This window comes from Protopterus annectens, chromosome 8.part0 (genome assembly GCF_019279795.1).
Source record: "Protopterus annectens isolate FY-2018-M chromosome 8.part0, PAN1.0, whole genome shotgun sequence".
NCBI lineage: Eukaryota > Metazoa > Chordata > Ceratodontiformes > Protopteridae > Protopterus > Protopterus annectens.
This window is the reverse complement of record NC_056741.1, coordinates 1018222107-1018247915: the sequence shown is the minus strand read 5'-3', so window position 1 is coordinate 1018247915 and position 25809 is coordinate 1018222107. Positions and strand designations below refer to the sequence as shown.

Below are 25809 nucleotides of genomic sequence, written 5' to 3'. Positions count from 1 at the left end.
TTGACTACTGGTATAGAGCAACAGTCACCCATGTTAGTAATGACCAGGTAAAGGATGTGGGGGTAAGAACAAGCTGTCCAGGGCACTGGAATTAATGAATTCCAGGAAATTTTGGGCAAGTGTATTGGTACATGAATAATTTTCCCAGTTAATGGAGGGGTAGTTGAAGTCACCCAGTATGAGAGTGTTAGGTTGGACCCTAATATTCTCCAGTGTGCTTAGGAACGTGGCGTGTGAGTCTTGGGACATGACTGGGGACCTATAGCAGGCTACGATCTGAATCGCTGTCTTACTCAAAATATGCTGCCCCTGAAGTATCTCTGATGCATTATGTTGGACTACCAGTCTGGAGGTGTGCGCATCCTTTATGAATATGGAAATATCACTGTGTTTGGAGCTTTGGGCAGAAAGGTGTGGAATGATTTATAGCCTGGTAGTGCAGGGGTGCTTTCTGCTGCTTTGAACCAGGTTTCTGTTACAGCACAAATGATAATGTTTTCCATTTTAAGGAGTGCTTCGAGCAAGTGCATTTTGAGATTTAGTCTTCTAGCATTGAACAGCATGACCCTCAGATTGCATTTGTTTGTAGCTGTTACGGTAGTAATTTGGTCTTTGAAACACAGCCTAAAAAAGGCACTATATGGATGGCAAGAGCCTTGGCCAGTATCCAGAAGCCCAGGGGTGACAGATGCAAGCCATCTCTGGCAAAGCATTGAGGTCTGTCAATCATGTCATCCCAGGCAGACAGATACTGGATCGCCTTGGAATGACACCAGAAATGTAGACAATTGTTGAAATCAATCATTTTCTGCTTGTACTGTAGTATCATTCTGGGTGATGGTAGGATGCTGCTCAGGGCTAGGGTCATAACCACCTGGGCTACATAATCCGAGAGCTCCTCATTATTTATTTATTTTATTTTAATTCCAGTTTGATTACTGGAGAAGTCCAGTGGGCCCAGAGAGACCCTTTTTCAGTGGAGGCCCAGGGAGAAAAGCTCCATGAAACAGATTACAGTAAAGATAGCAGTCCAATAAAAATAAAAGTACAAGTACAAAAACATATAAATAGTACAAAGCGTGAGCAATATTGCCCATAGTGGAAAAATATCATGCAGATGCATTTTAACAAATATACACAGTGGCTAGTTACAATATTTACAGAGTGTGAGAGATCATATGGGAATTAGCTATAGAAAGTTATAGCCGGCTATAAGGTGCTTAGGAACTCAGGAGGATACCCTCCCATGGGGCTTTTGTTAAAGAGTTCTAGGTATGGAGAATGCAGTTACATTTCCATTTGGAGGAGAGGTAGGTGTAAAGCTGAGTTTTGAAGTTGTTTGTGTTTGACATTGTCTTTAGTGTGGAAGGGAGAGAGTTCCATTTCTTACCTAAGGAGAAGGAGAGGAGAAGTTGTCCAGCAGGATGTTTAGGTTTGTGGATAGTAATTAAGTTTTGGTGTTCAGATCTAAGAGTTCTATTTAGGGTGTATGGGGGAAGGATGTTAGTTAGAGCAGGGCATTTGGTTGAATTAAATATTAGTCTATGTACTGTAGTGAGCTGGAGGAAGTCCAGGTAATTTGTAATTTCTAACCAGTTGAGAGATTGGAGGGTAGCACAGTGATGAGTGGAATGTTTGGCTTTGGTGGCAAATTTAGAAATTTTGTTATAACAGCTTTCAAGTTTGGAAGCGATGCAAGAGAATAGGTTAGTTAGTAGTGAGGCGCTGTACAGAAGGGAGGGAAGGAGGTTAGAGGAGGCCAGAGTATGCCTGGTAGAAGTAGAGAGGAAGTGGTTATTCCTGTATAGCATACCTAGTTTTTGATGGGTTTTCTTTATATTTTGCTGAATATGGATGTCGAACTTGAGGTGTTAGTCTATAGTTACACCAAGTAGTTTGGCAAAGGGAACAACTTCAATCGGAAAGTTGTTTTGGCTAAGGACTTGGAAGGAATTTTTATCAAAAGAGAAAGATTGTGAGGGTGTGAATAGTAGTATTTTAGATTTGTTAGCATTGGAGAAAGGTGATTTTGGTACATCCAGATCTCAGTAATTGAGAAGGCAGTCTGAGTTTCAGATAGGAGTTCAGGGAGGTTAGAGGCTGAGCAGACAAGTGTAGAGTCATCTGCATATTGGATGACTTTGGCATTAGGAATAGCAGAGTTGAAAGTTATTGATAAAGATATTAAACAGCATTGGTCCGAGGATGGACCCCTGTGGTACTCCGGTAGGGGTGGGTAAGAAAGGTGAGGTGCCTTTCTTCCATTTCACAGCCTGAGGTCTATTTGACAGATAGCTTGAGAACCAGGAAAGAGTGTTTTAGGAGAGATTTACGTTTGAGAGGTGACTTAGAAGGTGCTTATGGGAAACAGTATCGAATGCTTTAGAGATCTAGAAGCACTGTGGATACTAAGTTCCCAGAATCTCGGGATTGAGTGACAGTTTCCAAGAATTAGAGTAGAGCTGTTATGGTGTTATGTCCTGGTTGGAAGCCATGTTGTGTAGAGGTAAGAAGTTCGTTTTTAGTCAGAAAAAGCATAAGTTGGAAGTGGATGCATTTTTCCAGGATTTTGGAGATTGGAGAGATAATCATTATCATTGACAATATCTGCCCCCCCCCCCTTTTTTTTTTCATCTGTGCAACATGCAGAACCATAAAGACAAAAGTATGATCTGGAAAGCTGGAAACACGTTGGTACAATGCATTATATTTATCCTTCTGTCTAACAGATGACAAATGATGCAATATTCTTGTTTTTAGCTTACAATTAGTTTTTCCAACATAAAAACTTGGATATGACTTGCAGCATGCCAAGTAAACCACATTCACTGTATGGCAATCTGCATAAAACTCAAATGTGTATTTTTTGTTTGTAACAGGATGTATAAAATAATTTAAACCATTCACATTTGAACATGCTTTACAATGCCTACAGGGAAAATTCCCTGTTCTCATGTGTGCAGAGGAAACACTGTTAGCCTTCTTATTATTTTTTAAACCAGGTTCTACGCATAACATGTCTTTTATATTACTATTTCGCTTGAAGGTAAATCTAGGTTTCTCATCTAAAATGTCATTCACGTGATTGTCACTTCTTAGTATCTTCCAGTTTTGCTTAATAATATCCCATACACATTGTTACTATAACGTAGCATTGTACTAGCATGTTTCTAGCTTTCCAGATCATACTTTCATACTTTTGTTTTTATGGTTCTCCATGCTGCACAGATGAAAATGGGGGGGGGGGTATTGTCAATGATACAGAGTATGCAGAGTTAAGATGGATCATGCAGTTGGCTGCTGACAACCCAAACAGGTTAAATAGTTCTGTACCTTTAAAACCAGCCTTAAAGAAAAGGCGGGTCAGGTATAGAAAGTAATCGGTTGCTTTTATAAATGTTTTAATATTTAAAGATTGTCATGGTTATGTGACGTTTGTCTGATGAAGGTTTTTTTAACCTGAAAGCACTTATATTTTATAATAAAAGATTATGGCCAGTTTGGACTCTGTTTCATTTGTTTTTGGATTTGTTCTTACAAAGGGGATGAAAGGTGTCTTTAAGGGAAGCTAAGAGGCTTGTGTTTTTCTACATTTTGCTTTGTTGTTGCATCTTCTTTCCACATGGTCGAACTACAGAATGATGAGGTTGAACTGGATTACCAGTCACACAAACGTTCACTGGGCTCAGTAAGTGAGAAATTCAAAAGTAATGCTTCTTCCTGTTTAAATCCTTTACTTGGGATGGACTTGATGAAGAACTATACACAGGAAAATGGCCTATCTGCAGGTGAGCCATTAAATGAGACTTTCTTTGAGCTTTTGACTTGTTTAGATAATACCACAAGGAAAATGAAGCACCTGCAATGGCAAAGGTTTCATATGGAAGCATGCTTGGAATATAAAATAGTGCCTAGGGGGATGAGAGTATTATGTATGCCAGCACAAGGAGAAGCATGTCCTGATTTACTAGCGTGCTGGGAGCAGATAAACATAGATACCAGCTTTTGTTATATGAATTTGCTTATAGAATATTTTTCACCTGAAGAGAAACTCCGTAGTGAGGTAAAAGATCTACTTAGTAACCTACAGATGCACTATAACACAGACCAACATCTGTGTAAAATTACTCAAGTATTGATAATATAGCCTTGTTTGAAAATACATTGCAGCAAACGAAGATGAAAAAGCTGCAAAGGGACTATCAGGACTTCATGACAGGCTGTATTTTTACATGGCCTAGTGAGCAGGCTAGAACTGAATCTAATCCAGCAGTAGCAAGTAATTTACATATCAACAACATGTCTACTGAACCCAGTGATGTTTTTCAGAATATTAATGTTCAACAAAGTGTGAACAATGCTTCTATGGCTACTATCACGACAACAGAAGGTTCCATGGTTGCCATGGATCCTAATAGCAACACCTCTACTGTGGCTCGGGCTGATGACATCACACAGGGAACCAAACAGCCCAGTATTAGTATGGTAGCAAGACCGAAAACCTCACTTCCTTCTTCTTTATCTTCTTTTTTTGCAGCAAGGAGCAGCTCTATGACTTTCCCAGTACCAGTAAGGAAGAAAATAGAAAACAGGCAAGGTCGCTCTGTATAAAGGGATGTGAAATGGTGGAGAGTCATGAACTGACTGATTTTAATGACTGTAATGTATTTAATATATCTAGTGTTCAACTGACTAAAGAACAAATGAATGTTTTAGGTAAAGGATTATCGTTTGTACCCAGTATGGTGTCAGAGTATTAAATAAAGTTATACTGGATCTGCATATGTTTGGGTGGAATGTTATTCTGAAAAACATGTTTAGAGGAAACAGCCATTATACTAATGTTATGAAACATCCAAGTACTTTTGTACCAGTTATGCACCCCACAGTTCATACTTTTTTAAAGACTTGTGAGGATGAAATAAGACTTTACAATGTAACATGCAGGTTTAATAACTTAACTTATTTGGAAAGGCAAGCACTGCTAGATCAAATGAATGATGATAGACTGGTTATCAAACCAACTGATAAGGGTGGGGCCATTGCAGTTATGGATACTACAGCATACATACAATTTTTGGAGAGCTTTTCTTCTATAAAAGCAATTATAAAGTCCAGCCTGTAAGTCTTCTAAGTACAGTAGCATGCCATAGGAATGCTTACAAATGTAATCAGAACATGAATGACCTCTGCAAAACAGTTAGCAGGATGCCTGTCAGATATTCAACAATTAAAGCTCTACCTTCATAAAACAAGATTAAAAAAACAAGCAGTTTGTAAGTTAGAACATTAGCTAGCTCTCAAAACATATAGGAGTTCTGAACAGCAGTTACAGCTTAGCACCATCAAATACCTCAGTAGTTAACAGTAATAACCAAATAAATCAGCAGCTAACAGTAATAAGAGGACAGTAATGCAAAGTAACTTACTTGCTGTGCAGGCACAATGAACAGAGGGGTAGGGAAGGTCCAGCTACAGGATGAAATGAATGTGAGTCAGGTAGTAGAGAGTTTGATTAAAGATGGTACCCTAGGAGGGGGCTGACTAATGAAGATAATCAGGGGGTGGGGGTGGGAGTGGCAGATAGGGAGAATGGAGAAGAGAGCAGTCAGGACAGGATTAACCAGGAACTTATTGATCCCTCCCCCACAGGGAGAAGGGCTGGAAAACTATCAGTGTAAGGTGCAGAGGTGTAGTGACTACAGAGGGATAAAATTGATCAGTCATAGCATGAAGTTATGGGAAAGAGTAGTAGAAAATAGGCTAAGAAGAGAGGTGATGATTAGTGAGAAGGATTATGGTTTCATGCTGGGAAAGAGCACTATAGCTGTGATGTTTGCTCTAAGAGTGTTGCTGGAGAAGTATAGAGAAGGTCAGAAAGAGTTGCATTGTGTCTTTGTGGACTTAGAAAAAGCATAGGACAAGGTGCCTATACAGGAGTTGTGGTATTGTATGAGGAAGTCAAAAGTGACAAAGAAGTTTGTAAGAGATATACAGGATATGTATGAGGGTAGTGTGACAGTGCTGAGGTCTGTGGTAGGAGTGACGGATGTGTTTAAGGTGGAGGGGGGATTACATCAAGGATCAGCTCTCAGCCCTTTCTTATTTGTAATGGTGATAGACAAGTTGACAGACAAGATCAGACAGGAGTCCCTGTGGACTGTGATGTTTGCAGATGACATTGTGATCTGTAGTGAGAATAGGGAACAGGTTGAGGAGACCCAGGAGAGGTGGAGATATGCTCTAGAGAGGAGAGGAATGATGGTCAGCAGGACTAAGACATAATATATGTGTGTGAATGAGAGGGAGGATAGATGAATGGTGAGGATGCAGGGAGTAGAGTTGGCAAAGGTGGATGAGTTTAAATACTTGGGATCAACAGTTCAGCGTAATTGTAAGTGCAGAAGAGAGGTGAAGAAGGGAGTACAAGCAGGGTGGAGTGGGTGGAGAAGAGGGTCAGGAGTAATTCGTGACAGATGGGTATCAGTAAGAGTGAAAGGGAAGGTGTACAAGAGGGAAGTGAGACCAGCTTTGTTATATGGGTTGGAGATGGTGGCATTGGTATAAAGGCAGGTGTCAGAGTTGGAGGTGGCTGAGTTAAAGATGTTAAGACTTGAACTGGGTGTGATGAGAATGGACAGGATTAGGAATCAGTATATTAGAGGGTCAGCTCAGGTTGGATGGTTTGGAGACAAAGCCAGAGAGGTGAGATTGCATTGATTTGGATATGTGCTGAGGAGGGATGCTGGGTATAATGGGAAAAGGATGCTAAGGATGAAGCTGCCAGGTAAGAGGAGAAGAGGAAGGCCTAAGATAAGGTTTATGGATGTGGTGAGAGAGTACATGCAGGTAGTTGGTGTGACACAGCAAGATGCAGAGGACAGGAAGAAATGGAAAGAGATGATCCGTTGTGGAAATCCCTAATGGGAACAGCCAAAAGAAAAAGACTATGCTGTCTGTCAATCAAATGTAATTTAGAATTTATGACTATTTATCCACATTAACACATTACGTAGTTAATAGCATAGTGTTACAACAAGAAAAATAATATGTAGTTACCTTAACTGTTCCAGGATCACCTCTGTGAAATTCTATTTCAGTATCATTTACAAAAATTAAGACCTCAGCTGTAACAGACACAGGAACATCAACCCATTTTTCATTTGTAACCTCAATCCGAAAATAGTCCAGAGCATCAGATGAATTGCACAGCTCAGCTAAAACATATGTGCAGTTTCCCTGGAAATCATATCTTAATCCATCGAATGTCATGTAGTGTGGATCACCGCCAGCCCGACATACACCATCCGGCAGCTTATGACAGCCATAATTACCGTTTTTATTGCTGCAGATTTCTGTAGAATCACAGGAGGAACTGGAACACTGAACATATTTTGTGGTTTCATCACATATACATTTCTCTTGACAATTGCTTCCCATCCAGAAGACCTCCCCTGCCTTGTAGTACCTATTCTTGTATGTACAGCCACATTGTGCCAGTGGTACACATTCAGTAGTACTTTGCACAAACCCGTCATTGCACTGGCAGACTTCTGTGCATGGAGTTGTACAGCTGAATGGAAAGGCAAAGTTGGTGCAAGATGCCGGACATGAGGATCCACACATTTCATAGTGACTGTTAGCTGGGCAATGAAACTCTGTAACAGATACAAAAAAAAAAGATGTGACAAGAGTACTTAAACTCACAATGTAATTTAAGAATGCTACATAAAAATAAAATAATTAATATATAATAAAGTTCTTTGGTGAGTCACTCCAGTTTGAAGAAATCTAAATACTCCTGGCTATATGTACATTTCTATTAATGGTAATTTTGGCATTGATGGTAGAAGAGGGTCAGCCATCCTTAAGATGATCTGTCTGAGCTGGTAGTAGCTCAGGTGGATGTATCATTAGGAAATGTAAGGTCAGCTCTGAAATTAGGATTGTAACTAATTCAAAGGACACCTATAAGGACATTTTCAGCTATATTAGGAAACTTAGTAGTAAACGACAATTTTTTACTGAACTTATCTCTGATGGTGCTTCATATCTGACCCCCAGCAGGACATTGCTATTATTCTTATTAACAAGTTCTTGTTTATGAAATCACTTTTCCCACCCTTCCCTCTCTCCACTCCATTCCCTGTCATACCCCTGCTTCTGGGATCAATTTGGGCGAAGTACTTTTAGCACTTTTTAAAATTAAAAACACTACTTCCGTGAATCCTGACAATGTTTTTTGTATATCTGCTGTGAAGAATAAAGCTCTGTTTAGCAAAACCCTTCAGTTATCTCTTCAACCTAAATCTCTCAACTGGTTAAGTCCATGAAGAGTGTAGATTAGCCCACTGTGATGCCATTGCATAGAGGTAGTTCTTCTACTGACCCTAAGAATTACAGGCCTATTAGACTCATTAGTATTATTCACAGGACTAATGAACGTATCATAGCTGAACTACTAAATAATAATATAGGTCACCTTATATCCATGGGTTAACATCATTTCTTCTTTGTAAAAGTTAAACCATGCCTGCTGAACCTGGTTGAATTATTTGAAAGGATTTCTGAGGTCATGGTTATGAGACAAACAGTCCACACTAATTATCTGGACATTGCCAAGGCCTTTGACACTATACCCATGCTGGAATTACAGACTGACTCTCCCATCTCAGTAGTAATCCATACAAAGTTTGGTGGATTGGTAATTATCTGTCAGACAGAACTCAAAACATTAATGTTGACGGTGTCTGCCCTAAACAGAAAAATGTCACCAGTGATGTCCCATGTGGCTCTCTTACTCCTTATTGTATTTCTGTGTCTTAAAAGCTAACATCAAAGGACTATGACTTACCAGTTTTGTTGATGATAGCCCTTTTCAAAAAACTAAAACCCACTACTCTAGCAGCTGACCTCCTCCCTGCTGACTACCTGCAATTAGCCGCAGATGCCATTGCACTCCCAGTCTCTATCCTCATTAATAGATCCATCTCCGAGGCAACCATTCCATCAATATGGAAAATATCACATGTAATACCCCTCCATAAAGGAGGTAGTTCCATAGAACTGTCCAACTTTAGACCCATAGCCATTCTGTCACCACTAGCAAAAATCTTGGAAAAATGCTTCCACAAACAACTAATGTACTACCTCAACCAAAACAAACTGCTGGCAGACTCTAAGCATGGCTTCAGACCACACCGTAGTACCACTTCAGCTCTCTTATCTTTCACTAATGTCATCAACCTTAATTGAAACAACAACAAACTATCATTAGCACTCTTTTTTGACCTTTCTAAGGCCTTCGATATGGTTAACCATCAGCTACTGCTCAGTACCCTGAAAGCTGTCTTCCTGGACCATCACACACTACAATGGTGTCAGTCTTATGTGGTAGACAGCAGGCTGTCCTATAAAAGGGCAAGCTGTCATCCCATCTCCCAGTCACCCTAGGAGTCCCTCAAGGCTCTATACTAGGACCCCTTCTCTTCTCTATCTTCATAAACTACCTTCATACTACCATCCCAAATGCACACTGTATCCAATATGCCAATGATTCTACCTTGATATGCTCTGCCTCTTCTCAATCAAATTTCCTATCCCTAACCCAGAATACCTTTAATAACAGTGAAAATTGGCTAACTAATCGACAACTGAATCCTAACAAAACCAAGGTGTTACTTTTCTCACCTACCCATAGGTCTACTCATCCATTCTTCACCATTAAGTCTAACAATGGCACCATTATCTCCCCAGATGACCAAACAAAGCTCCTAGGAGTATTAATGGACAACAACCTCAAATTTGGCTTGCATATTGACCACACTATTAAATCCATTAACAAAAAACTAGGCTCCCTTTAAAAGGTCAAACCTTTCCTCACCCATTTTGCTAGGGTTGCTATTGCACAAACCCATCTTCTCTCCACTCTCCTCTATGCCTCTCCAGTATTTACTAACCTTTCTAAAACTAACCTCAGAAAACTGTCCTCCTGTTACTACCATATCGCTAGATTTGCCACTGGTAAGGCATATAGGACTCACCATTGCAACAACCTAGTTCAACTCAAATGGCTAGAATTTCCCTCCCTTCTGCAGTCCAACCAGCTTATAGTAGCACACAAAGTACTCAACCAGCCTGATAATACCCTGACTCTCAAGAACGTTATCAGCCCACATAATTCTCTCAGACCACTTAGATGCTCAAATAAACTATTGGTCCTAACCCTAAAATCCAACAATACAGCAGGGGATTCTCTGTTTCCAAACTCAGTTGTTAAAATTTGGAATCTACTTCCTGCAGTTCTTACCCAAAAATCTTCTCTACCCCTATTTAAAAAAGGCCTCAAAAACACTTTAAATCACACTGGCTCTGCCCCTGCCTAAACCCTGACTAACCCAACCCAACAAGCTGGTGTTTCTCTAAAAAAACTGATTATTAGCAAGCCAGCCATTCTATTGATCAAATGAGTTATGTTATAATGTACAGATTTGCTTGCTTGTCACTAAGTTTAACCTTTAGCATGTGGTAGCGTATTCCGACTGTGTTAAGCCTTATGAAATGATGTATCTATATCTTTTCTCACTCTGTTTTAGTATTATTGTATTATATTATTATTATTATTATTATTATTACTTGTTTTTGTATTAATAAGTGGAGCTTTTCTACCCGGGCCTCTGCTGAAAATGGACATGTATCCAGTCGGACTATCCTGGTCAACAAATGTAAAATAAATAAATAGAGGTTGTTATAAAATCCTGTTCTGATATTCAAATTCTTCAGAAAGGACTGGACCAAACAAATACTTTGTGTATTAATCCTGGGATTATCCTCATCATGGAGAAAAGTAGCATAGTTTAATTTGGTAAATACAGTATCACCATTGCTTACTATGTGTATATACTGTTATACTTAATTGGTTGCTTGGGCATGTATGTAGTTAACAGACTCCCCTTCTTCCACCACTGCGGTGGCTATAAAATCCTTTTACCTTGCACAGCTTATCTTTCATGGTATCTTCTCAAGGTACAAAGAAGTTATAGTCCCACTTTATTCATCCCTTATTAGCTTCATTATTGAATATAATGCACCATTTGGCATGTATCTCACCAAGCACCTAAACCAGCTTAAGAGACCGAATTGTTTCCTGACCAAAAAGATCTCAGGTCTTAGTACCTTTAGGTACTCTGATAGACAAAAATCTTTTTCCGTCTACTAAGCATCACACAGACTCCTGAGAGGTAATCCCTGTTTAGCTTTCCATGCTTTGAATGGCCCAGCAGTCTTTGAACTCCATCTTTACCTAACAAGCAAATAAGAAAGAGACCTACACCTACACTATCACATCAGCAATAGCCGATGGCACGACAGATACATAACCCAACATACCTCATTTCTGGAATGGGCAGCCTTTACCTATCAAGCAGAGCACTTCTCTACCAACTTTTAATTGCAGTCTGAATGAATGGAAGGGGGATCACAAGTGTTTACCAGGAATATATGGAAAAAGTCTGATTAATGGGGGGGCTTTATGTACCCCATATGTATTGGGTGAAGGAGGTGAGTTTCCTGTTGGTCTCCTTTAGCTCAAAGTTTTGTAAGAACCTATGAAGAGATCCCATGACACTTACCCAAAAATAGTTGGGGAAGCTCCCTGGTGCCCTAGCTGAAATTTTACTCAGTATCAATACCACCTCAGGTGTCCTCAGAATAGAGGCCATTGGCCTAATGAAGCTAACCTGGTTAACAATGTGTTTAGAAAATAATAAATAATTAATTGGTCATAGCGGTTTTATATAATCTCATACAAACAGAAACCTCTAGTCCAAGTTAGTAATGCATTCATTTAAGAATTGTGGAATGTTATATTTTAATAAAAAGATTTGATCAGATTATAGGCCCAATTGTATTTTCTCTATGAACTGATTAAGGAAAAGTATACTAAAGGAAAGACTTTTTGGTATGAAAGTATAAATATTTGTTTGGCATTAAAGAACAAACCCTTTGCTTTCTTTACAGTACTATGTACAAATACTGTAGACACCATAATCAGATGTTATGTTTTAATTACATAAATATCTAAATAGGCAAAAACAAACCAACTGCTGGAATCCAAACAGAAAAATGACAAAAATCAGTTGACCACTGCTTTATTCACAAAAATTTAGCGCTTTTGTGTGTGTATAACATACACTTCTTCAGAATAATGAACATTCACAAAAATTCAGTTTAAATAATCCAACAATAAAATCACATGACCTGTCAACACACCTACACAAATCAATACTTAAAGGCATCTTTCTCAGACTTTCAAATGTTATAAATATGTATATACAAAAGAAAAAAGACATACCCTATTATATCACAAATACATTACAAATGTTATTAAAAAATGCAACATATTCCCCGGGATTCATGAAGCCCGGCGCAAGGGCGGTGTAAGGGCTGCGCCGGCGGTGCAGTGAATAGTCGGCGTAGTAGCGCCATATGCATAGTAATGAGAGCACGCCGCAACCACAGACACGTGCGTAGCGTACGTGAGCGAGCCCAAGTAGGATGCCTCCGGAGGCATGGCTAAGCCGGCAGGCGATGAGCAACCTAATGTGCTGACTGCCACGGTCCGCCCATAATAGTAATGGCAGCAGCCAGGGCCCGTGCAGAATGAAACGCACGTAGAGTATGCAACATAGTACCCGTCCCAACAAAACGGAGAAGCAAACACAACCCACGAAGCCCTAAGTGTACCCGTCCAAGGAACAAAGGATACGCGTAACACTGTGTTCGTCCAGCAATGTACCGTCAGTGGGCATACCCAGAGAAGGTGTCCCGCAGCATGTCAGCGCGCCGCACCGACATAGGAGTAGCGACTAAGGTTACCACCTGTCCCACTTTGCGAGGGGCAGTCCCTCTATGGGCAGTTGTGTCCCGATAAAAAATATTAAAAACGGCAAATGTGCCAAGATTGTAGGACATAATTATATCCCGTATTTAATGTAATGGTTGCATGAAATGGTTATTTCCGTAACTAAAATACCTAAATGTCACAAGAAACAGAATAAGCAACCAAACTGCTACAACAATAAGCTTTTATTTAGGCAAACAAGTGAAGTTCTATGCTATGTAGTGACTGTGGGTATGTGTTGGCCTGTAAAATCTGATGTGAGTCCCGAAAATGTCCCACCTTGGCCATTGGAAAAGGTGGCAACCCCAGTAGCGACATGGGCATGGTCACCAGGGTTACCAGGCGATGAGCAACCTAATGTGCTGACTAACACGGTCCACCCATAATAGTAATGGCAGCAGCCAGGGCCCGTGCAGAATGAAACGCACGTAGAGTATGCAACATAGTACCCGTCCCAACAAAACGGAGAAGCAAACACAACCCACGAAGCCCTAAGTGTACCCGTCCAAGGAACAAAGGATACGCGTAACACCGTGTTCGTCCCGCAATGTACCGTCAGTGGGCATACCCAGAGAAGGTGTCCCGCAGCATGTCAGCGCGCTGCACCGACATAGGAGTAGCGACTAAGGTTACCACCTGTCCCACTTTGCGAGGGGCAGTCCCTCTATGGGCAGTTGTGTCCCGATAAAAAATATTAAAACGGCAAATGTGCCAAGATTGTAGGACATAATTATATCCCGTATTTAATGTAATGGTTGCATGAAATGGTTATTTCCGTAACTAAAATACCTAAATGTCACAAGAAACAGAATAAGCAACCAAACTGCTACAACAATAAGCTTTTATTTAGGCAAACAAGTGAAGTTCTATGCTATGTAGTGACTGTGGGTATGTGTTGGCCTGTAAAATCTGATGTGAGTCCTGAAAATGTCCCACCTTGGCCATTGGAAAAGGTGGCAACCCCAGTAGCGACATGGGCATGGTCACCAGGGTTACCAGCTGTCCCACTTTGCTATGGACAGTCCCTCATTGGACAGTTGTGTCCCGCCAAAAATCGAAAAATGGCAAATGACCTGAGATTTCCGGGCAAAAATATTCCCTCAATATACCTGTAATAGTAGCATAAAACATATATTTTGTATATGAAACACATACATGGCATAAGAAACCGAATAAGGAACCCAAATGCTACCAGAATAAGCGTATATTATGGCAAAAAAGTGAAGTTCTGTCAACTCCACTTGCTGTGGGTATGTGTTGTACTGCAATATCCGATGTTACCACAAAAGATGTCCCACTATGGGCATTGGAAAAGGTGTCAACCATAATGGTCACAAGCAGTAGTGAGAGTACACAGCCGGGTAGCTGTGTCGACATAACAACAGGAAGGAACCAAGATACCCTAAACACAGGCAAACATGTGCATAGCAACATGTCCCACACCCAGCAACGTGTTCGTCGCATACACAGGACGGCGTATGTCTAAGCGTAATATCCAGAAGCAGAACCCATGCATGCAAATGTAATACACAATAGCCCCATTGTAGCATGTAAGTCCCACCCATGTACGCCTGTGCACCCAAACCAGCTAGCAGCCTTGTGCAGCTACACACCTACACACAATGGGCATACCTGAAATGTGTTAAGAAGTATTGTTTTAGGCAGTGCCACGCGGGCAAATATGTACCCCACATGTCACCAACCCACCTCAGGTACAGATATGGAAATGGCTGCATGTGAATGTGTCTGCAGAATGTGTACATCCCGCATGTGGTATGTACCCGTCCAAACCCTATAGGTTTGCACACGCCATGGTGCACATAACTGTACACATGTGGACAAGTCGGGATGTTGAACCACCGCACCGATGATTAGCTATGCAGACAAGTCAAACACATATAGCGGAACATGTGCCTACCAAACAGGACGTCCTAACAGGGTGCCACAGGCACAGAAGGGGAGGGTGGGACATCACATGTGGAGAGTAGCGTTGCTGGACGGCCAAACACCCACGGTCAAGGTAAAGGACGGAACAACATGCATATGGCCGGATGGATGTTGTTAGAAAAATATATATAGAAACACATATGAAGTGCCAGTTTAGAAGCAAAATACTATATAATGCATTGAATTGTACTGTACAATATGGCAGTAGAAATGATCATGCATGTAATTGGTGAAGCTTAGCTGCAGTGTGATCGAACTCTGACCCTGGCAGTAACCAGTTACCCACTCCAGCCGTGTCCGGAACAACAGACGATGATATAGCCGTGACTACGCACAGTTAGACATATGCACCACCAGCGTGTTTAAGGTTGATGACAAGTGTCCATGAAATGCAGGACATATGAACAGAAATACCCAGATCGAGTCCATAGATGGCCCACATCCCAGTCCCGCACGCATGAAGGATGTGTAATGGGTACTGTCGAGGGTTGCAGCCATGGGATTTTGGGTATGCAGAAATGGGGCTCTGTGTTGTCTGGCAGATAATCCTTGTCCCGTGGGAGGGATGTGGGTAGTACCTGCCTTACTCCCTACTAATAATGCAAAGCATCCACCGGAGAATGCTAAATGCAGGTGTGAAATGTGTACAGCCCTATACCAGTGTCCAGTAGGCAATTCACATGGATGGACAAGCGTACGAACAAGATGGCACCCACAACTGCAAACTTGGGGGAATTACACTGCCGCAGTAAGGCATTACACAGGTAATACACATAGGGACTACACTTGACATTCCCCATACAAAAAACACAGAGAACCAGCTGAGAAAGTCCAAAGCAAAAATGAGGTACTGTAGAAACGGTCAGTGACCACTCAGAGCCCACCAGGAATTAAATGCAGTCACCATAGTTTATTGAAGCTTTCTGCTTTTCGTCTGCTTCATAAGCAGACTTCTTCAGAATACATACAATGCAGTTCAACCTACTACATTTAAAACCCTTAATTGGTCAGTAAATTAGATGTGCTAAGTATTAATTAAATGCCTTAAAGGCAAACAAGCTAAAAACTTTACTTGGGTTACAGATTCCACACAGTGAGTAAATCAGACATTGCTTCAAAATGTATATTCTTCATAGAAAATAAAAATATAGGTATAAGTATGAAAGAAGAACCAACATAACGTCCTCCAAGGGTCTGGGTGTATAAGCTACATATATATGTTCTAGGAATGGTGCCAATATATTAAAAGAACTAGAGACACCTAGTAATATAAATGAACCATAATATATAGAGATAAACACTATGATTATGACTAATGTAGAATATATCAATGGAATGTAAAGATTCAAAATGTGGTAAAGTAAATATTCATTTAGAAGGTTAGTTGAATAAAGCAATTCAGACATCCTTGTCAAAATACTAAAACAAGGCCAGCCAGGTGCTCTGCCTCACATGTACTGGGATGTTGTTCCACAGCATAGTGAGTGTCTGGGTGATGAATCTGTCCCACCAGCACGTTCTATTAATGACAGTGTCAAGGTGTACGTCACCTGCCCTTGTGGTTCTGAGGGATCTAGATTCTTTAGGTGAAGCATAGTCATCAAATCCGGGTTCGACCTGGCCTTGTATGCCAGGCACAGGTCACCTCTGGGCAAGTGGTATGCGACTGAATAGAGCTGGAACCCTTTCAGTCGGTCAGCATAACACATATTCCTGAGACCCTGCATCCGTTTGTGGATGAACTGTCGGGGCCTTTCCAGCTGCTGCAGGTGTCGGGTCAGATACATTCTGAATGGGGCATTGTACTCAATCATAGGTCTAATGAGTGATGAGTACAAGGGGACAATGACCTCCCCTGATCTAGATGTGAATCCCTTCATGATCAGGTGGGCAATGTAGAAGGTCTACCTAACTACGTTAGCAACGTGTGTGTCGAACAAACGGTTACCGACAACCCGGGTCCCCAGATCCCTGGTAACTCCCTCTGTGCTCAGTGGATTGCCACCTATATGGTAGCTAGGGGTAACCTTGTTCTTCTTCCCGAAGGGTATGACTATGCATTTCCCGGCATTTAGCTGTAGGCCATGTCTCTGGCACCAGTTATCCATAGCTGTGAGGCCCTTCTGAAGGATATCTGTGTCAGATGTGTGTCCGACTATGGCACCCAGTTTGCAGTCATCTGCAAACATTGTCAGCCATAACCCCCCTGTGTTTGCTTGTACTTTGGAAATGTAGATGTGGAAAAATAGTGGACCCAGGACTGAGCCCCGTGGGACAACACCTGTGACCGGCTGTGAGTATGACATGGCGCCAGCAACTATGACTGTTGGTTCTGTCACTTAGCCAGTTTGCATCCCATCTGGCGAAGTATGTATTTACATTCAAGCTGACGGGTTTATCAATGATACCTGAGGGGGGTATTGTGTTGAAGGCCTTTGCCAGGTCGAGGTAGGCTGTATGGACTGCTTTGCCCTCATCAATGGCCTTGGTGACTGATCCTAAAAAGTCAGACACGTTTAAAAGGCATGATCTGCATTTGACCAAGCCAAACTGGGTTGGATCCAAAGTATGCAAGTCCCCTATGTCATTATGTATGACTTCCATCATGATCCTTCTCCATGGCTTTGCAGATAAGGCTTGTCAAGCTAATGGGATGGTAATTACCAGGGTCAGTGGATGCACCATCCTTGTGAAGTGGGACTACAGTCGCCTTGTGCCACTACTTGGGTAATGATCCTGAGGTGAGGCTAAGATTAAACAGCTGTCCTAACTGTGGGTTTAATTCCATTGAGTTCATGGAGTACACAGCTGGGACACCATCTGCTCCCATCGATGCTGTGTTTACTGCCTTGGAGAGAGCATTTCCCTCCTGTACGTTACAGATGTTCCAGGATCTACAATCCTCTGGTATAGATATCTCCATGTGGGGGGGGGGAGTTAGCACCGAACCTGTCAGCCAGTATGTTGGCAATGTGTGTAGGTTCAGTCATCCTCACATCATTCTGAACCCAGTGTGAGCATATCTGGGAGTGTCCTCCCAGGTGTCCAACATAGCTAAAGAAGGCCTTATGATTGTCTGTCGAGTCCTTGTTGATTTCTCTGTTGAATTTCCCCTGGATGATTTCATGACAGCTTGTAGTTCTTCACATACAATGAGCAAGGGTGTCTTACCTTACAAGTATTCCGCTCTATCTTGTAGTAGCTACCTCCAGTCATTCTAGAGCTTGTTCATGGCTGGGGTCCACCAGACTGGATGCTTGGTCTTGGTACAAAGAGTCTCAGTTTTGTATGGGATTGCCTGATCCATGCAGTCCTGTAGGTGCTGGTGGAAGGCATATGTACGTGATTCAGCATTTTGAGTAATGTTTACCACTGGCTCAGGGGCCTCAAATGAGACCACAGTAGTGTTCAGATGTGTGAATTCGGCTTTTGAGAAAGGCATATGTATGGTAAACGGCACCACCCACAGCATTGCATGCCAATAGCAGAGGCTATTGTAGGTTGTCCAAACACAGGTGTCCGTACACATGGAACATCATAGCAATAAACCACGCCTGGATGTGGGTAATGCTAGATATACTCACGGCAGACGGGTGCTCCCAGTCCGACGCGAGGGACCACACACATAGGCCTTAGGCATAGGCCAACTAGGCAGCCAGGGCCGCCTACTGGGCACCTTTCAGCCTTTATATTGTGTAGGTAGACCAGGACGGGGGTAGCGGGTGATGTGGCGGTGGCATCATGGAGTCCTTCTGCCTAGGGCACCACTTGACCTAAGGCCACTCTTGCCGTGGGTAAATACAGCAGTATCCACACCCAGAAGCTGGTCATTGCTAGTATGACATATCACCTATGGAAAGAAACCATATATTCCCAGACATAATGGCACAGCATAATGCCTGTCCGCCAAACGCAGACATACGGCACCGGGCGTGCATCGCAGCGAGATGTCCGTTACCAATGTCGACACTGTCTCGCCTGTGAAACAAAGTCAACATAGCGATTCAATACTAAACAGCGAGAGCCCGATGTCCCTGTTGAGTTGTTCAACCTGTTCCGCCATGTTAAATGTGTAGCAGAGCGGACTGGCCCAAACTAAGCAACGGACATGTCCGTGGCTCAGTGAAAGCCATCACGCAATGTTAAACCCATGTAATATGGCAGACAGGTCATGAATACCGAGGGTTAGTAATGGAAATAGGTCCGCTCGACCAGACCGTGCAATTACTATAACAAGATCTACAACGGGTACGCCGCCAATCAGCACACGGTTAGGAATAATGGGGACATGGTATCATAGACACGACAAACCGTGCCCATGTGACTCATCTAACATTCAGCACGGTCAGGGCAGTTCCAACACTGGGCGGACAAGACCAAACCCAAAGCACCACAGGAACACCCTGACAATCAAGGCCTGTATGCTGGGGATATAAGCCCTGTGATCTGAACATCCCTGCGTCACGACATATATGCATCCTGGGCCATGAACGGAGGGAATAAGGAATGTTTAACATGCAGTACCGCACCTTTCCCAGCAGGAGAATGGATGCCAGTGACGTGCGGGGGGGTGGGGGGATATGTAAATGTAGCTAAGTACCATGGGTATGCATATTAATGACACCAACAGCTAACGGTAGTGGTCACAGTAACCGCAAACGTGAATGCAGTCCCGCTTTGAATTACGACTATGGAACATATAAATGTGAACGGTAATGTACGCGCCCATGCTGCAAAGACTGTTACATGTATAAGGTGTAGCGTTCCGCACACGCCCGCAACCGGATCAGAGATATGTTACCGAATAGTCACAACTAACACAGACCACGAAACCACACAGGCCCAGTAAACATATGGAGACAGAATACGGATATGCAGAGAACCCACAATTAGAATGCATGCGCTGTGCGTGTGTGATCCTCAGCAGGGCAGGTTAAGGATGTGTCCTCCACGCCAACCAGACATGTCTCATAAATGTCAGCCTCTGAAAGTATGGAATCGGCAATGCCATGTAAACTACCGTTAGAAATAGTGAGAAGCACACGCTATGTGATGAGACAAACATAGAATGTGGGTAGAATAACGTACGTGTTAGTAGTATGGATTGATGAGCCAGTTGCGCATCAGTAACCCCACCACTTGTCGTAGCGCTGCGCCCCTGCATCGCACTACCCAGGTGGCTCACACTTAGGTTGACCGGCTTAGCTGGATATATGTCCAGTGTCAAGAGAGGCCCGGATAAGAAATGCCCACACACAATCATAGCACAACATACCAAAGTACTCATATATGTAACCAAAAGAACAACAATAGAAAGTGTCCTGAAGGACTGGTTACACACAGATCCCTGTGACTATTGCGACAGATGAGAAGGACAGTGGAAGCACATCACAATTATGGGACTGTGGGTCCCTAAAGAAGCAAGAAGGTCACACATGACACGCCAGCGAATTGCCAGATAGACACTGGTCAATGTAACACACAGCAAGATTAAGGGCCAACCAGTGTACACCATGCCAGAACCTGTACAGTGGAAAGGTATGGCATGGTAATTGATGTGTACACAGGTAATCCACAGACAGTAACAAAGAAAGGTATGAAACGAGGGGTTCACATGTATATCTACACACAGCAGTCCGACGCCCGTATATATGACGATGGACATAGATATGTCACCGGAAAAGAAGATGTAAACAACTACAGTTCATTCCATTTCATATTGATATAGTTATAATACAGTCATATTCATATGTAACATTGTGACTCATTTACATTCATATTTATACAAAGTATGCTTTAATTGTACTTATTGATTCCATGCTTTGGAATCGTAATGCAACAGTTATACACATTGATATTTCATATCATGATCAACACACTACATTCTAAGGTTTACTCACAACAATTATCAACTATGTCAATATACTGATTGTATTGACCAATATTGTAGTTATATAAACACATTGTTGTTGTATTATTGTTTCCATTAAGTAATGTATGCAACACTGATTTGTATATGTCACGCTATCATCAAGACATGGAGCACTGTCCACTTAAGTATGAGCAGGTTTATTGTTTAATTGACTCTAAACTGACTCTGCAGGAAGTGTATAAGAGACGACTATGTAATGTATTTCCTACCCCGACCATGCCCCATGTTAGTGGGTGAAAGAGCTCAGTATGTTTTGACTGTGGAGTGTATCGTTTCTGTCAATGTCCGTTTTGGCCTGATATATGTTCAATGATGTCTTTATGAAGATGACCAGGACTAAAGGTTTGCTGTATTTACGCTACTGGCACGTGGATATAGATAGGCCAAGTAATACATAATATGGGTAGTCAAACAGACATCCGATTGAACATACAGCAGCAGTCAAAACCACTGGCCAGATGGTGACAGTCCAACACGCTCTACACTTTACATATGCACACTGTGGTGTAGACTCAAAAAAAATTTAATTCAATATCAACCATCGATCGCGACCCGACGACCCACAGCCGTGACTACGCACAGCTATACATTCTACACTTATATGCACATACACTTTACATATGCACATCGGTGTCCATTGAACTCCAACGACATGACATTGTAACAGTAATGACTACGGCACAGCTAGACATATGCACCACCAGCGTGTTTCAAGGTTGATGACAACTGTCCATGAAATGCAGGACATATGAACAGAAATCCCCAGATTGTCGTGTCCATAGAAGGCCCACATCCCAGTCCCGCACACATGAAGGATGTGTAATGGGTACCGTGGAGGGTGCAGCCCTGGGGACCTGGGTATGCAAAATTGGGGCTCGGTGTTGTTTGGCAGATAATCCGTTGTCCCGCCTGGAGGGATGTGGGTATAGCCCGCCTTACTCCCACTAATGATGCAAAGCATCCACCGGATAATGCTAAAAGCAGGTGTGAAATGTGTACAGCCCTATATTACTGTCCAGTAGGCAATTCCCATGGATGGACAGGTGTACACCAAGATGGCACCCATAACTGGAAACCTGGTGGAATTACACAGCTGCAGTAAGGCATAACACAGGAAATACAGATAGGAGTACAGTAGACACTCCCATACAAAGTCAGACCAGTAATACCGCGCATACAGCACTCGATCTGCCAGCAACAAAATGGGGAGCACTGCTACCATACAGCGAACAGATGGGCGACCTGTGGAACACATACTAATGGCACACCAACAACGCCAACTAGGATATGTAAGCTATGTCCCACCTATAAAGAAGACATGCTTCAATGAATACATAGGGATCAACATGTTCCGTGGTGTTGTTCGACAATAAAGTGGCGATACTTCCCAACGGGACCTCTGGGGATTAATTAAAGCAGTTGTTAACCTGCAACATTTGTTGTACGGCATTTGGTTCTGGTCTGGAGAAAACATGGTTTCCGTGGCACTACACACTATGGGTAGTCAAGCGGGCATCAGCGACTGGTAGGCGCAGCCTTGATCAAACCCACACTGGCCACCGCGGACACATTAAAGACAAGCTCTACACTTTACATATGCACATTGATTGTCCATTGTAGGACCCAAAAAATTTTCCTATGCGGAATGTTTGCTAGCCTCCGTCATCACCCACGTGAACTCATTTAGCCGTGCGCCCATGTCACAGCTACACGCTACGCCAAAGCGTGTTTCAATGTTGATGATAGCTGTCAGGAAATGCAGCACATGCACAGAATCCTTAGATTGCGAGTCCATAGGCGTGCGTCCACATCACAGTCCGCACACATGAAGGATGTATGATAGGTAATGTCATTTCAATTTGCAGTCAAAGGGATCCCTGGGTATGTAGAAACGGGGCTTTCGGTGTTGTTTTGCAGGTAATCCTTTGTCCGCCCCGTGGGAGGATGTCGCGTAGCACCTGCCTTACTCCACACTAATAATGCAAAGCATTCACGTAGAATGCTAAATGCGAATTCAATGAAATGTGTACAACCCTATACCAGTGTCCAGTAGGCAATTCCATGGATGGACAAGCATGCGACCAAAAGTAAGCACCCACAACTGCACACCGGAAATTACACAGCAGCGGTAAGGCATAACACAGGAAATATGCATGCAAGGACCGGATTGACATTCCCCATACAAAGTTGGACTGCGTGCCCAGCACTGACATTACCCACATACTCAATCACCTGCCAGCAACAACGCACTTAGGGAGCGCTGCGCTGCCATACAGGGAACAGATGGGCGACCTGTGGAACGCACTAAGCACACCACAGCGTCAGCAGGATATGTAAACTATGGCGTTCCACCTATGAAGACAACATGCTTTAATGAATACATAGGGGATCAACATGTTCACGGTGGTGTTATGGTAGAAATACAGTAGCGGATATGTCCCTATTGGGACGTCTGAGGTTTATTAGAAGCAGTTGGTAACCTGCATCTTTGGGCATTACACCATGTTTTCGTACTACATCACCTGGTTCACGTAGCACCGTAGAATGTGTAGTCAAACAGACATCAGCGAATGGGAACATACAGCAGCAGTGGCTTGCGGCCAGCTAGACTTTAGTCCAGCAACATCTAACTTTACATATGCACATTGGTGTCCATTGAAGGACTAAAATACATTATCACAGAACCCACTCCAGCCGTCTCAGACACAGCAGGCATTGCTATAGCGTGTCACGGCACAGTCAATTTATATGCACCACCAGCGTGTTTAAGGTTGATGACAAGTGTCCATGAAATGCAGGACATATGAACAGAAATACCCAGATCGATGTGTCCATACATGTCGTCCACATCCCAGTCCACTTTTATGAAGGATGTGTAATGGGTACTATGTCGAGGGTTGCAGCCATGGGACTTTGGGTGTCTGAAATGGGGCTATGTGCTGTCACGGCAGATAATCTGTCCCCTGCATTATAGGAGAGGTTGTAGGCGTAATTACCTGCTACTCCTACTAATAATGCAAAGCATCCACGGGAGATACTAAAGCAGGTGTGAAATATTAACAGCCCTATATTACTGTCAGTAGGCAATTCCCATGGATGGACAGGTGTAGACCAAGATGGCACCACTTAACGACCTGGGTGGAATTACACAGCTGCAGTAAGGCAAAACTACAAGAAATACAGATAGGGGTACAGTAGACACTCCCCATACCTGAAGTCAGACACGCCGATGCGGAATACGGCGTACACAGCATAGATCTACCAGCAACAAGGCTGAGGAGCACTAAAACTTACCATGCAAGCCCCGGAATAGATAGGCGACCTGTTGGGCATAGTAATGGCACACTAACGTACTCCAGCGCTAGGATATGTAAGCTATGGCGTTCCCACCTACTCAAGAATATGCTTCAATAGGCCACACTTAGAGGGATCCAGCATATTTCCGGTGGTGTTATGTTGACAGTACGGTGGCGGATATATGCGTGTGGGGCGTCTGAGATTTTGTACAAACCAGTTGCTAACCTGCCATCCTTGGATAGCCATCATTTATTTGCAGTTCTAACACACCTGAACTACGTAGCACCACGTAGAATGGGTAGTCAAACAGCCATCCGCTGATTGGCGGAACATACAGCTGTGATGAAACCACTGGCCAGTTGGACACAATACAGCAACATCTACCTTTACATTTGCATATGTGGCCCATTGTAGGACCAGAAATACATTCAGAACTCTAACTGGCTGTTTCCGACCACCAGATGATCACGATAGCCGTGAGCTACGGCACAGTTGGTATATACCTGGCGTGATTAAGGTTGATGAAAGCCAGGTATCCATGAAATGTAGGACATATAGACGGAATGCACAGATCACCCTGTCCAGACGTATCCGTCCACATCCAGTCCCTTTACATGATGGATGTATAATGGGTACTATCGATAGGTGCAGCAATGCCAGGATCTGGGTGGCATGCAGGAATGGGGCTGGGTGTTGTTTGGCAAGAATGAGTGGTTGTTCGCCCGTGGGAGGTGTGGTAACACGCGGCCTGCTCCCACTAATGGTGCAAAGCATCCACCGGATAATGTTAAATGCAGATTATTGGAATGTGTACAGGACATAACAGTGTCCAGTGGTAATCCCAGCGGATGGATATGCCTCACGACCAGGATGGCACTTACCTGCAAGCCCGGTGGAATCACACAGGTGCAGTAAGGCATAACACAGGAAATGCAGATGGAAACTACGAAGTAGGCCACCCCCGGTAGTGAGCGGCCCGATGCGAATGCGAGCGTACAGCACTCACGTCTGCCAGCAACAAGATGGGGATCACTTCGCTGCCATACTGCGGAACACATAGGCGACCAGTGGAACACAAAACAATGGCACACCAACGCGTCAGCTTCCGGACGGTCATAGGATGTTAAGAAACACTGGCGTTCCAGCTTATGAAGAACATCCATCAATGAATCAACAGGGTCACATGGTCTGGCTGGCCATCATATTGTGTAATACAGTAGGCGTATATATCCTACTGGGCTGTCTAGGAATTACGCCAGATCAATTTGATTACCAACCTGCAGCAGTACAGCCATTTGGGTTAATGTGGTAGAACATAGGTTTACGTAGCACAACATAAAATGTGTAGTCAAACACACATCTCTTGAATAGGGAATATACAGCAGCCTGACCCACGATCACTGGCCACATGGACACAGTCAACATGTTCTACATTTAACATATGCACATTGGTATCAATGTAGGACCCAAAAATTATCCGTATGCAATGTGAACAGGCGAACTACGAACTCAGATGACCTGGTGATGCGTGACAACAGCAGCACAGCTACATATGTGCACCACCACCGTTTTCAAAGGTTGATGACAATTAATCCCGCTGACATGCAGGACATATGGATCCGGACTCCTCAGGTTGCGAGTCCATAGCGTCGCGTCCACATCCGTGCGCCGCACAAATGGAGGAGGATGTATGCAATGCGTGCCGTCGGGGTTGCAGACATGGGATGCGTCA

General features: G+C 43.0%; 1 protein-coding gene across 1 annotated transcript in view; it reads right to left on the bottom strand.

Annotated features, from left to right (window-relative positions):
* LOC122809199 (alpha-tectorin-like) overlaps nucleotides 1-25809 on the bottom strand; it is a 1556410-nt gene that overhangs the window by 550657 nt on the left and 979944 nt on the right. Inside the window, exon 12 of the mRNA XM_044080507.1 lies at nucleotides 7060-7658. Coding sequence (XP_043936442.1) covers nucleotides 7060-7658 — 599 coding nt within the window. The remainder of the gene's footprint in view (nucleotides 1-7059; nucleotides 7659-25809) is intronic.